Source organism: Eucyclogobius newberryi, unplaced genomic scaffold, assembly GCF_026437365.1.
Source record: "Eucyclogobius newberryi isolate DKJ021-1_F unplaced genomic scaffold, fEucNew1.0.hap1 SCAF_17, whole genome shotgun sequence".
NCBI classification, from domain to species: Eukaryota; Metazoa; Chordata; class Actinopteri; order Gobiiformes; family Gobiidae; genus Eucyclogobius; species Eucyclogobius newberryi.
In genome coordinates this window covers 32,304,843-32,318,962 of record NW_027315801.1, presented here as the reverse complement: position 1 = coordinate 32,318,962, position 14,120 = coordinate 32,304,843, and the positions used below count along the sequence as shown (strand labels likewise).

The 14,120-nt window shown below is 39.3% G+C and overlaps 1 protein-coding gene across 1 annotated transcript; it reads left to right on the top strand.

Moving 5' to 3' along the window:
* The first annotated feature begins 192 nt into the window (after positions 1-192).
* LOC140363498 (sortilin-like) lies at positions 193-13,652 on the top strand. The gene is made up of 20 exons (XM_072450099.1): positions 193-500; positions 2,029-2,088; positions 2,491-2,564; positions 2,798-2,900; positions 2,986-3,147; positions 3,523-3,596; positions 4,363-4,412; positions 4,492-4,619; positions 5,202-5,346; positions 5,427-5,582; positions 5,844-5,950; positions 6,285-6,387; positions 6,547-6,718; positions 7,074-7,264; positions 8,323-8,512; positions 9,126-9,242; positions 9,952-10,069; positions 10,156-10,268; positions 10,596-10,722; positions 12,029-13,652. Exons 1-20 carry the CDS (start codon positions 216-218, stop codon positions 12,041-12,043), a joined length of 2,490 nt encoding a protein of 829 aa, XP_072306200.1. The 5' UTR covers positions 193-215; the 3' UTR covers positions 12,044-13,652.
* Positions 13,653-14,120: the final 468 nt, after the last annotated feature.

The window sequence follows — 14,120 nt, the reverse complement described above, 5'->3', positions numbered from 1 at the left end:
GGGCTGAGTCGGAGCGCGCACCGCGGCTCATTAAAGCCCGAAACAGCAGCTGTCAGGAGGAATCTCCGCGTTTGTTGATGTCATCCGCGGCAGAGGAGCTGTAGCAGCGACCTTCACTTCCCCACAACCGGGGGCTGAGATAAACAAAGACGCTCGTGGTCGCGGATCCCGGACGCCCGCGTTTGCCGTGGCCGCCGCAGCTCCCAAACCCGAGGATGGGACTCGCGTGGCGGTGTTTCGTGGCGTTATCCCTGTGCACCCTGGCAGCCGGGTCAGATTTTCTGCTGGACCCGCTGCCCGCCGGAGAGTCGTGGTATTTTGAGAGGAGTTCAAACATTGCGGGTAAAGCGGCGGAGATTGTCAAGAGGTCTCTGCCCGACTGGCTGGCCCCCGCGTCCCAAACGCCGCGCGCGATTCGACGGAGGAGAAGCGCCGACCCGAGCGACGCCTGCAACGCTCTGCACGGATACGAGGCCAAGTTGGACGCCAACACCCACACCGTAAGTTACCGAACCCGGCGTTAATGAGCGCCAGGTCCCGGGGCTGCGCAGGTGCTCACACCGGGGCGCACCTCGGGCCTCGTCAGAGCTCAGTCACGCCTAGAAACTGCGATGTACCGCGCGGCTGCACTCGCCCAGCAACACTGTTAATGGCCCCTTTGTGCCTGTTGACTCTCTAAAAGGCCAATATTACAGTTTGTTCTATTGTTCTCTCCCTTTGTAAAAGAATGGGAGAGCAAAGAACTTAAACTTTGCATAGGACTTGCTGTTAAGTTCTCTTTTAGGTGCACCTGGAGGCTGCTGCAGTCCTTCTTGAAATGCAAACTACGTGATGCAAAGCTCAGGTGTTTTTTTTTAAGGAGCATTCTCACCAAACCTGTTTAAGCCATGATCTACTCTCGAGTGCATTTCACAGATGAGTCTTGCATTGCTGTCTGTCTTGCCTCATTTCTCCTCACAGTGTCAGTTCCAGATGCACTTCGACGTGTTCCATTTGTGACAGGCTGTGAGGTTTTATTATTAAACTTGTTTCCTGGTATTATTTTTGTAGGGATTTTTTTTGCAGCCTGGAAGACCCAAGATCTCACGATGATCCATTTGGATGCAGTTGAGCTGAAGCAGATGGATCACAAAACAAACAGGAGTCAAAATGCACTCCCTGTTCTTGGTCTGTAAAGAAAAACCCCAAACAAACTAGGCCTCTGTCATTGGAGTCTGGTGCAGCTCATTTGCCTCTCGTGACCATGTGATCGACTTTGCTTTGAATTCTTTGTATACTTGACTTCTATTACCTAAAGGTGACTGGATTCCTGGGCCTCTAGTTTTGAGTCCTAGACAGAGAGTCATCTACTGTAGTTATGTGTAGTGCAAAGAAAAGGAACACAAGTCTGGTATTAGATTGGATGAAAAGTTTGTTTACAGCGTAATAAGAAGGAAAGGAAAATCCCCAAAAATAGGTAGAAGTGTCTTGCCCAAGGACAAAACCTCATATGAACTAGCAAGTTATATTTCAACTGGAAGCTTTCTGGTTATAGGGCAGTTGCTCTATGCCTGAGCCACTGTTGCCTCTCGAGTAACAGTATTATGGTACCAGTTTAGTTGGCGAGATATGAGGTTCGTTGTCAGAATCGGAATCAGAAAGGGTTTATTGCCATTGTCAATGAACAGGAACTTGTCTTTGTGATTCGGTGCAACATAAAACAATGAGCAATTGTTGCCACTGCCAACAAACAGATTTATAGAACGTTTAAAATAATAATTGTCCCCTATAAAGGCAGATGCATCTTTTTTGTTGTTGTTGAATACTTAACAAAGCACTGTAAAAACGACATGGCTAATTATCTGTATATTCAACAATGAAACGTTGGTCTTGTGAGCGGTTTGGGTTGGATGATCTGTAAAAAGTGTGTCTGCACAGATAAGAGGTGCTTCACATTCAACAGAAACGCAGTGCCACTCCATTCAGGCACAAATACCATCCAGATCTGTTTTAAAATGATACTGATAACAGGATTCTGTCTGTTTGCAGTACATCCTCAAAGATTTGAGTGGATCTGTGTCCTTGGCCTGGGTCGGAGATGGCACTGGGGTAAGTCCGATACTACAAACCTTTCCCAAAATAAGTTGTGCGCTGTGAAAATGAAAATGAAATGCAATGGTTGACTAATGTTTAATGTCAAACACATGCAGTAAAATGGTGAGATGACTTGTGGGTGTGGTCCTTGTGGTTTTCCAAAGATCACATGCACCAAAACACCCAATGCAAATATCCATAATCTGCCTGTTTATTTTGAAGTCAGATTATGTGCAAAATTTGTATCTAATAGATTATTAAAGTATGTATATATATTTTTAAAACACCTTCACGACTATTCAGAGAAACTTGTTTTTTTGTGAGCAACATTTGTGAGCAACCTTTTCAACTTAACGATCACCAAACAAAAACTCCAACTATTACTCTTCAGTTGTAATGAAATAAACCTTCCAACAGGTCATCATCGCACTGACAACTTTTCAAGTCCCATTTTTCATGATCCGTCTGGGACAGTCCAAACTTTATCGCAGGTAAGACTAGTTTGATAATGTCAAATGTATGTAATGTAAATACGTCTTTTGTATTTGGCTTCTCTAATATATCTAATACTTCTCTAATATATCTAAAACTGGCTTATTTACAGTTATGTTGTTATAATGTGCATTGTTCCCATTCAAATTAACTCATAGAAATGGATGACAGAAATGACTGAAACACAAATGCACTTTGTACACAGTATTTGCATGTCATTTGTTTTGTCCAGTGAGGACTATGGAAAAACCTTTGAAGACGTTACTGACTTGATAAACAACACCTTTATCCGCTCTGAATTTGGGATTGCGATTGATTCAGGAAACTCTGGAAAAGTAAGTCACGTCCCATTAGTGAAATGCAGTATATTAAAACATGCCAATAATGAAACCTGAGCGTCTCATTGTTTTGTGTTTGTAGGTGATACTGACAGCAGAAGTGTCTGGGACACTGCAGCCCCGTATTTTTGTCTCCAGTGACTTTGGAAAGAGCTTCTCCCCTCATGACCTGCCCTTCATCCCCCTCATGCAGATTTCATACAACCCTGAGGACTCCAACGTCCTCGTGGTCCTCAGTAACAAGGTTAGTGTGTCAATTATAAGTTCATAAACCTCACAAAATCAAACGTTGTGTTGTTTAATGTTCCCTCATATTATCGTCATGTGTAACTTTAATGTTATGAAGTACGGTAGTATTTATTAAATAGAAATAATAATGCAATAGAAATGAGAATATTTTAGTACAAACCTAACAGGAAGGTCACTGCAATAAACTTGAATTGTGTGAAGTTGTAAACTCCTTGAGCAAAGGCCACGTTCTTTGTGTAAACGTGTTGATGTGAATCTTTGTGTTTGCTTTAGAGAAACCTATTCACTTTTATGATTTGCAGTGTTTTTACATAACGCTTAGTACAAATGGTGTTATTGAATTGGTTCTTTCTGATCTGTTTCCCTTTAGTATTCACTTTGGCTGTCAATAGATTTCGGCAGCAGCTGGATTAAGGTCCACGAAATGGTGTGCCTGGTCAAATGGTAAGATCCTGTTGATTTTAGATTAATATGTACGAATAATGTATTTGTATATAGTATTTATAAATGGTGTATATACTGGAATATTGTTGTTATACTATCTTCCTGTTGAGTTTTGAGACACCTTTGCTAGTGTCAAAATGTAATGCATCATCTATTCAACCACAACAAATTATTAATTTGAAGTAGAGTTACACTTTTGTATTTGGAAAACAAACTACAATACATTCAACTACAATCTTTTAATTTTGTTGTTGTTGCATAATTCCTTGTCCTGTACAGTGGATGAATGTCATTTTTGTATATAACCATAGCTTTATTTACGGTAATTGTATTGATTACATTTTAATATGCTACTAAATATAAGTGTAATCCAGGAGTTGTACACACTCTAAATAGTTCACATTCACTTTGCTGCTTAAATTAACAATATGAGATATTGATTCAAAGTCATCTGCTCTTTTTTGACCAAATTCCATATACACAAAGAGCAATAAAATATTGGCAATACACTGTTGAACTAAGGGTTGAAAATGGCTGAAATGTGTGACTACAAAGCAAAAGCTAAACTTTAAAGTCTTGTCCAAGCCAGACCCAGGACAAATCCAGGACCCAGGTCCCAGGTCCAAACAATGACTAAACCTGGTCCAAACTATTTAACTACTGCTTAACTACTTCTCTAACAAAGGGAAGCACATATTTGAGAAGGGCTGGGCTCAAAACAAAATGTTTCCAGAACACTTCTTTTAATGCTTTTTTTCTTTTTCAGGGGTGCCAAAAGTAACATCTTTTTCACAACTAACGCTAATGGCTCATGCAGTGAGTAATCCGTCTAATAAAGTCTTATTCTTTGTACCTTGATTCATTTTGAATGTCGATTGTTTTTTTTTGCCCCCAGGTGAACGGGGAACGCTGGAGCTGAAGAGGACCACGGACTATGGGAAAACAATCAAGACCGTTGCCCATAACATCTACTCGTTTGGGCTCGGCGGCCGTTTCCTCTTCGCCTCGGTGATGACGGGGAAGGTGAGTACGACGGAAACATGATCGGGATTCAGCAGCGGCCAAGAATCCACACTTAACACTATTTACACCTTTACTTTAACACGACACGGGCTCGGTGTCTTAGTTAGGTTTTAGCCAAAATGGTGCGCTGTTTTTTTAGGCAAATTTTACTATTTTGTTTACACTTTTATTTTATTAGGCCATCTCATATACTCATATAGTTTGTTGTTTATGTGCAGTTATGTATGTTATCAAATGGAGTAGTACCAAGGAACATTTGTGCATCACTAAACAAATGTTGTCAGTCATTAAAGCCAACAAGGAAGAAGGAAGTTACACCAATATTCTATTTGTTTAGTAACCAATGCACATTTTGGATGAAGTTTTTAGAAGTTGAATGATTACTTATATTCTAAATAGACTTACTCACAGCTCATGTCATTTATTGACAGTTCTTATTGAACTGAATTGACCACTGGAAGAATCTTTAAAAAAAACAGCAACTGTTCAACCCTGTTTCCACCCAGCTATTTAATCTGGCTAGTCCATCAAAAAATGTACTGGTATTTCACATTTCACCTTGTGCTATTTTGTTCTTTTCAGGACATGTTGAGAATGATCCATGTTTCGGTGGACCACGGAGACAGCTGGAACATTGCCCAGCTGCCCCCTGTCGGTCACGAACAGTTTTATTCCATTTTATCTGCCAATGGTGATATGGTTTTCATGCACGTCGATGAGCCAGGAGGTACACCTCACCTTTTCTACCTTGTTTTACACATGACGTCTTAATCATTGTATAAAGCAGTGTATATGTCCTGGTTACAGACAGTGGATTTGGTACTATTTACGTTTCTGACGATCGCGGCACGGTTTACTCAAAGTCTCTGGAGCGCCACCTCTACACGACCACAGGAGGCGACACTGATTTCACCAAGGTCACATCCCTACGAGGAGTCTTCATCACCAGCGTTCTGGCAGAAGGTAGCTCCAATTTGGAATCAAATGAACTTATAACGCTGGCTAAAGCTCAAATGTCCTGATAGGGGCTCTCGATTACATACTGCTGTGTTGGCTAAATATTTAATTACCCTCACGGTGTTGGATGTGCTGTCAGACAGGATCAAATAGCTGTCACTTAACACACAGCCACCGTCCAATCTTAACTCTTTCATCGCCATAAGCTCTTTGGTTGTTTGTATCTGGTTTCTCGCATGTATTGAACATGTCTGTGTTTCATTTCAGATAACTCTGTGCAGTCCGTGGTGTCCTTCGATCAGGGTGGAGAATGGGTGCCTCTGCAGAAGCCCGTCAACACCAACTGTGACGCTACAGCCAGAGATCCAAACAAGGTGCAGAAAACTGGTTTGTCAAGGAACTAGTTGCACAATTCCTGACTGTGTCTATTAATGCAAATTTAAACAAATACAGATACTAGATGCGTGTGTGTTGTCTTTTGCCACAACAAATTCACAGAAGTTTAAGGATTTGCTCTTATGCAAATTCCAGTATAAGACCTGAGCTAGCCAGAGTTATTTTGCATCACATGGTTCCTAGAAAGTATGTCCAAGCATAGATTAGTCGTGGATGCACTTCCCACCCTATGTTCATTACTAATACTAGATAAGATTCATGACACACCACAATTGTATATTTTATAACGTTTTTTGACTTTTGTGTCCACAGTGCAGTCTGCACCTTCATGCAGCGTACAGCACAGCCATGAGGCTCAACGTGCCCATGCTGCCTTTGTCTGAACCCAACGCAGTCGGCCTCATCCTGGCTCATGGTAACCTTTTATTTCTATAATCATATGTAATCATTATAATCATGTAAAGATGTCATACATACAATGGTTTAGGACCAGTAAATGACTGATGGCACCTGAAACCAGGCTTTATATTTGTTGGTCTGAGCAGTCTCATCATGTGTGTATTGTCTCCACCAGGAAGTGTAGGCGATGCCATCTCAGTCATGAAGCCTGATGTCTTTGTGTCTGATGATGGAGGCTACAGCTGGATGAAAGCTCTGGATGGACCTCATCATTACGCCATTTTAGACTCTGGGGGTCTGCTGATTGCTGTGGAGCACAGCCCCAACGAGCCCATCAACACAATCAAGTAAGAACAGGGCATAATATGTATATATATATATATATATATATGTATATATATATATATATGTATGTGTATATATATATGTATGTGTATATATATATGTATGTATATGTATGTATGTATGTATGTATGTATATATGTATATATGTATATATGTGTATATGTATATATATATATATATATGTGTATATATATGTATATATATGTTTCTTTTTTTACATCATGTGCCAACACAAGCCGTACAGCCCTAGTTTTGATGTTGGGGTCAAACACGAACCCTTTGACTCTTCTTCTAAGAGACTGGCTGCGCCTGCTGTGCGCTGATACATTTAGAGCTGTGACCTTTGTGTTGTCATAGATTCTCCACAGATGAAGGGCAGTGCTGGCACGAGTACAACTTCACCAAAGACCCCATCTACTTCACTGGGCTGGCCTCGGAGCCCGGGGCCCGCTCCATGAATGTCAGTCTGTGGGGATACAAGGACACGTTTCTGGCCCAATACTGGATCTCCATCACCATCGACTTCAGGGAACTTCTCACCAGAGACTGTGAGTCCAGGGAAATGCTCCCAATGAGTTCAGCAATTATTTGATTACTTTAGATTGTTTGCATTTTAATATAAGGGACGTTATTGTCACTTTCGATCAATAATTAATAATAAATAAAATATTTTGATCAATAATAGGTAGTTACACCTTTTACAACATTCATCTTGAACCACATTTATTTATTTTTTATTTCAATATTTATTTTTATTGAAGAAAAACGGATCAATCAAAACATATGTATAATTAAAGATACAATAACCATGACAACCACAGCAATGATAGAAAAGAGAAAAAAAAAAGTACAGACAGGGCAGAACCAGAGAAAATACTAAGTGTATATTATTTGAGACTTCTGTTTTAAGAATAATGCATCCAGATGAAAGTAAAGAACAAGTTTAAAGCATACCATGTCCAAGATTTTTTTTCCATTTTACTTATGTTCATTATTATGATGTCAGTCCATCCTTTATTGTTGGTACCGTTTGTGTCATTCAGTTTTTGTGATGGCCTTTTTCTCGGCCAAATACATGTTCTAAAGTCAAATGGGATGATAGTGTTAAAAATAGTCTGCAGTACCTTCTTAGTTTCTGTCCAATAGTTCTGTGCAACAGGAAAGTCCACATTTAAATGTTATGCATGATCTTAAAGTGGCACAATGTCTAATATATATGCTCTGAAACAGTAAATGCTAAAGCCCATTTTTAAAGGTGTACTTTAATACTTTTGGTCAATTTCTTTTTTTATTTTTTTTTATTATTTATTTTTTAATGTGATAATGTCACAACACTGTGGTCCACTCGGCCACGAAGCGGCACAAGGTATGGTGAGTGTCCCGCTCTTGTGACTTAACAACAAATACAATGTGTTGTTCCTCAAAGTTGTCCATTGGCCAAAACACAAAGAAAAAGACCATCCCTGCTCATTCCTAAAGAATATGAGTATATAACTTGCAATTCAGGCCCCTACACTTATTTATTAAATACACATGAACCACATGATGTACTTATTTGAAAGGCTGATCTACCTGTCCATTGCTAAAGGATGTCAATGTTTTTCAGGTGCTGATTCAGATTATGTGCAGTGGCTGGCTCACTCTGATGACATCAGTGATCCAAAAGATGGCTGCATGCTCGGGTACAAGGAGAAGTTTCTGCGTCTGAGGAAGGACTCGGTTTGTTGGAACGGCCGAGATTATCTGATCAACAAACAGCCCACGCCCTGCACCTGCACCCTGGACGACTTTCTTTGGTGAGGGAATGGCCACAACCACTAATCCCAGCAACGTTAGATTGGACATATTTAATGGTTTAAACCTGTAGTTGATATGGGATTGTGTGGGTCAGAGTGTTCCCAAACCTTTCAGGCCAGGACCCCTAAAACAAGTATGTGAACAACTGTAAAATAAAGTTAATCCAATTTTAATTTCGAGTGGCAAAACCTTTATAATCTGTGTCAATACCATTTGTGTAGTTTATTCAATGGAAATATAGATTGAATATAGTCTAGTTTATGTTGCACCTCTATTTTGAAAGACATTAGGGTGTGTTCACACTTGATTTGGTCTTGCTTTGAGCCCGGTTTAGTCCTGATGTGGACTTGATTTGGCCATGGTCTAGTCTTGGTTTTGTTCCATGTTTGTTCCAGATTTAGTCTCTGTTAAGTCCCAGTTTTGATATAGTAGATCAAGGCAACATGAAGCCAAAATGTAACAAAGTTTAAAACCCTTTTATTCTGCAAAATCAGGGAGCGAAGATTGCACATTGATACATTTCTCCATTATTTGAGATATTTCTTTGTACATTTAAAACTGCTTTGCTGTGAGTCAGCTACACAGTGATTGATCGTAGCGCTCTCGTTGCAGCGACTTTGGATTTTTCCGTCAGGAGAACAGTTCAGTGTGTCTGGAGCAGCCTGATCTGAAGGGAAAGGTCCTGGAGTTCTGTCTTCACGGGAAAGAGGAGCAGCTGCAGACCAAAGGGTAAGAAAAGGGAGGGAAATGAAAAGTAGGAGAAAACCATACATTTACACAGGATGGATATCTGGCAGATTAACACACACACATTTCAACTTACCCTGCGCCTCCACAAACCTCTACAAAGTGAATGTAGCAAAATGTATTTACTGTCTTGTCTGCTGAGAACCCTCTTGGCCAGGACTCTCTCAAAATGTAACATTTTTAAAGTAGTTTTAATGATACAGGTTTTATGTCATGAAGCACTACAAATCTTACTTAAAATTGTGGACTTCAGAAAAGGAAGCTTGCAATTAAATATTGGGTTTTGTTACTTATTGACAAATAACCTACAAACATCAAAATGTAATGTTTAATTAATGGGACGTCACTGGCTGTTCCAGGCTATATGCCCAACTCTTAAAACATGCCTCTGAAGGGGTTTATACTACTCAAATGTGGTACATTTTCAGCATTAAAGGTATTAAGTAAATAATTAACAAAAACATGTTTTATTTTTGTAATTTAACCTTTATTTAAGAGAATCCCATTGAGATTAAAAACCTCTTTTTCAAGGGAGTCCTGGCCAAGAGGCATCAAATGTTCATCATACAACATACAAACAGCATTCAAATAACACAGGTTATGAAACACATTTACAGGTTATTGATGAAGCCTTTCAATGCTTTCAAGTATTTTAAAATCTTAATTATTTGCCTTATCTTCTCATCTGCAGATATAGGAAAATCCCCGGTGACAAATGTGAAGGAGGACAGATTCCTGAGCGGAAAGAGATTGACCTGCGACAGCACTGCATCAGTGACCTGGCCGAGCCCCCACAAGTCAACTCACTGGTACATTACATTAATGTATGAAGCCTTTATGTTGCTGGTTAAAGTGTATTGCGGCTGTGCTGAGGTCCTGCTGTGCTGTTTGACAGGTTTCGAGTACGTCCAAATCGATGCCTGCTGTGATCACGTTCATCGTCATCATTATGCTGCTGAGCGTCGTGGCCGGAGTGGTTTTCATCAAGAAATACGTCTGTGGAGGAAGGTCAGTCCCGGGTTTCAATTCAAACAACCCAGAAAATCCTTAGAATTCAGACTGAATTCATACACTTCCAGTCCAGGGGCACTTCTCTGTTCTGGGAGTCCGTCTTGTGGTTGAGCGCCATGTGATTCCTCTAAGATTCATATCGTAGAATCAAATTAAGGATCTTTTATTCAATTAAAGTCTTGAATTTGGAATGTGATTTTTTTTTTTTCAGACTTGATAGTGTTTGCATCACTTGATTTAATAACTTGTCATAATTAGTCATTTGTGATCATCGTATTTTTGTCAATTAGGAAAGTATTAAATGGTGTAACGTTTCTCTTTCAGGTTCCTGGTTCACAGATATTCGGTGCTGCAGCAGCACGCGGCAGAGCGCGGCGACATGGACGAGCCTCTGGAGACCAACCACAGGATGCGCAATGGCAAGATCGAATTTCACGACGATTCAGACGAAGTACGTGCACGTGGTTATTTATTTAGCACAGTTTGGGAATAGTGTTTACTGACTTTACTTAAGGAAATGCCAAGACAAAGTTATTTTCTCTAAGGTTTAGGTCAATCCTTTTGCAACATTTACAGCAGCTACTTGTGAATCTAATATAAACAAGATGCTAAAACGACATTTATTCAGATTTGCACGTAAACTACATTTGCCTGGTTGAATGGTGACCTGATCTTTTACTAATATGGATCCATGGTAACTTGCAAAATACAAATAATAAAAGGTATAGTACACTAGCTCCGCCCTCACTTTTGAGCTTATTTAATTTATTTGTTCCCTCTTGTTAGTTTTATTAGCTTTAGCTTCTGTCACAAAATAACTCCCCATATTTGTAGAACAATAATCCTTATTGCAAAAGGCTGTTCTAAAATCCCTCTTTGTTTTTCATTTTAAAACAATTATATGGCTCCTCTGGCCTCTAATAAACAAAACTCCCCCAAAACACTGCTGCGCTTCATTTTTCTAAATTGAGTTTGGAGGAATTAAAGCTGCGTGTTCGTTGCAGCAGTGACTTGCCGAGCAGCTTATTCTGAAGTTGTTAATGATTAGGAATATAGAGTCTAAGTTCTCCCTCTGTTGTGTTGTTCATTAAGACACACTTAGTAAATGTATTTGAATTGATACAAAAGCAGTGGATCGAGGAGGTGTTTGTTTGTCACTTACATTTATTTAATATACACAAACATTTCATGCAGTTAACAACATTTTTAGTAGAAGATCATTATTGTTTTATTATATTCAATCAGCATTTAAATATTTGTATTAAAGTTTTAAGTTTCTTTACTTCCTCTAATTAGTTGTATCTCATTTGGAAAGAGGACGGAGGACGTTATCACTGCCCCCTGGTGGCTGAACTGCAACTAAACATTTGCTTCAAAGTATTGAACATTTTGCTGTGCTTTTGTATAGCTTTAATCGAAGGGGAAAACATGCCAGCACTTTATCACACAACGCCTCATTATAACCACTTTCCTTTATCCATGAGTGATGGAAAAAATAGCCACTTTCATTATCAAATTGAATAAATCAAACAAAATATGATTTAATTTTGATGGTAACTACTCAAAATGTCACTCTTTTAAAAATAACAAAGATCTTTGGCCCAGGTCACCCTTCAACGAGATGTTTATGGATTTTACCTGGTTAAATAAAAATGAATGAAACAGAAAGCTGAAACCTATAAATACTCGACCCAATGTAAACAGAAACTTGTTTGTCGCCTGTCGCCTTCACCATGTTATTTACTCTGTGTGTGCAGGATCTTCTTGAATAGCCGGTGTAACCTGTGCTTCAGCTCCACGGTACCGGGCCGTCCTCCCTGGGGCAGCACCTCTTCAGTCTTCAGCCTTCTCTCTTTCACTTTCAGTGCGCGCTACAGCCGGGCGCTCCAAATATGAATGTACAAAGGCGCCCGGGACAGAGGCCAGAGGGGCCATTATACTGGGGAATCTGAAGTACTCGTGTTTCAATTTCTGATTCTGTTGATTGAGTTATTTATTGTGGGGGTCTTAGCAGAAATCTGAACTACGGGCAGAACTCGGAGCTGTCGGTCGAAGACACTGGCTTAAAGCACTTGCATATGAACTTTTCTTTGCCTTTTTTCTGTGGTGATACAGAAACATTATGTTGTAAGTTAGGGCTGCACAATGACAGTAGAATATGCTTTATGCAACATGATTGACAATATTTTTGATACAGTTTTGACTTGAGGTACTAATTAATGACCACAATACATTTTGATTTGGTTCTAATACAAAAAGAAGTTTGTTTTTCTAATATAAATAATAATATTCAGCAATATGTACCTTGTGATGAACATTGTGCGGCCGTTTTCTCTATTCACATATTCTTAAACATTTGAAGCCAAGAGCGTGTTAGTCTCTGGTTTTTGGCCCTGTTTATTTGATGAGTGAGTTCATTGAGTAAGTTGAAATGACCTTTTTGCACCAACTTTGAGAGCAATAACATTTTTCCGTCAATCATTTTTGTTTCCATGGCGGCCACTAGATGAGCCATTCAAATTATTTTCCCAAAACACACACCCATGATTAAGTTATTGCACTTAAATTGTAATAACTTCTCTTGTTTGGGAGCCAAGTCTTTTCACTAAGTAATCCAGCATTTTGTATACCAAATTTATTTAGAATTTCTTTGTGCTTAAGACAGTCAATGCAATGTTTGTAGTTAATTAAATATTTTTACAACAAGGGCAATGAGACGAAAGCACAAAAACCTTGTTGAAATAGGATTAGTTTATTAATAAGTCAAAATGTAAATGTTGGTTGTGACGCTTAGGCAAATCATTTTTAAATAGGCCTAGAGATTTTTTATTTTTTACATGAATGACAAATTATTAAGAAATCTGAATCTCAGTCAGGTTTTCACTTCTATTGTTGTATATGTCATTGTCGTCGCCTGGGTTGATTTATTATGGAGAGGTTAAGAGTGCAGCAAATGCTTGGATGAGGTTTTGAAAAAGTGCCTGTTGTGTGGACACTCTGTAGCTCGGGTTCAATGTCATTGATCATATCTTACTGCACAAATCAGACAACATGAAGAACTTTCAGACTTCTAAGAGATGCATGTTCATTTTTAATTTATGAAGGAAATACACTTAAATAGACTTGGGTAAACTTGATTGAATACAGGGTTGTATGAGCGTAGCTGCTAGACTTTGGATGCCTCTTTGTGAATTTTATTTTAAACGCTTGTTGCATTATGTGAAATTACTAGGTTTTTCTCACAGTTTGAGACCTGTATAAATTTGCTTTTCTGGTTATGTAAATATTTAACTTCCATCTTTGTATCTGCTGTTTTTCCTCTAAAAAATTTAGGAATATTTCTTTTTGGGTTTAAATAAATTCACATACGTTCTTGTATAATTGTCTTGTTTCCTTTAATTTCAAGTTTGATCTTTGTCAGACATATCTTAGACACCATTAGACTCAATTATACATCCATCCATTGCTTGTTCCATTTCGGGGTCGCGGGTGACTAGCCTATCCCAGTGACTTCGGGCCTTAGGCGGGGTGCACCCTGGACAGTGGCCAACTCGTCGCAGGCCAATTATATAAATTGTTAAAATATAAAACAATTAGAAACGTTATAAATTCACTCATTAATGGTCAAACTTAGATGCTTTGAGGACGTAGATCATGTTGATCTGTTCTCTCGTTTTGCTTGTTGTACAGACATTGACCACCAGAGGGCGCTCAGTGTCTGTCCAGGGCCTGGACAGATCTGGCTTGAACTGGACAGGGTTCACCTGGATTAAAGACACATGAGCTGAGACAAGTCCCAAATCGAAAGTCAGTGTCAGGGACAGTATAGTCTGCAAGGAAAGCTTTGAA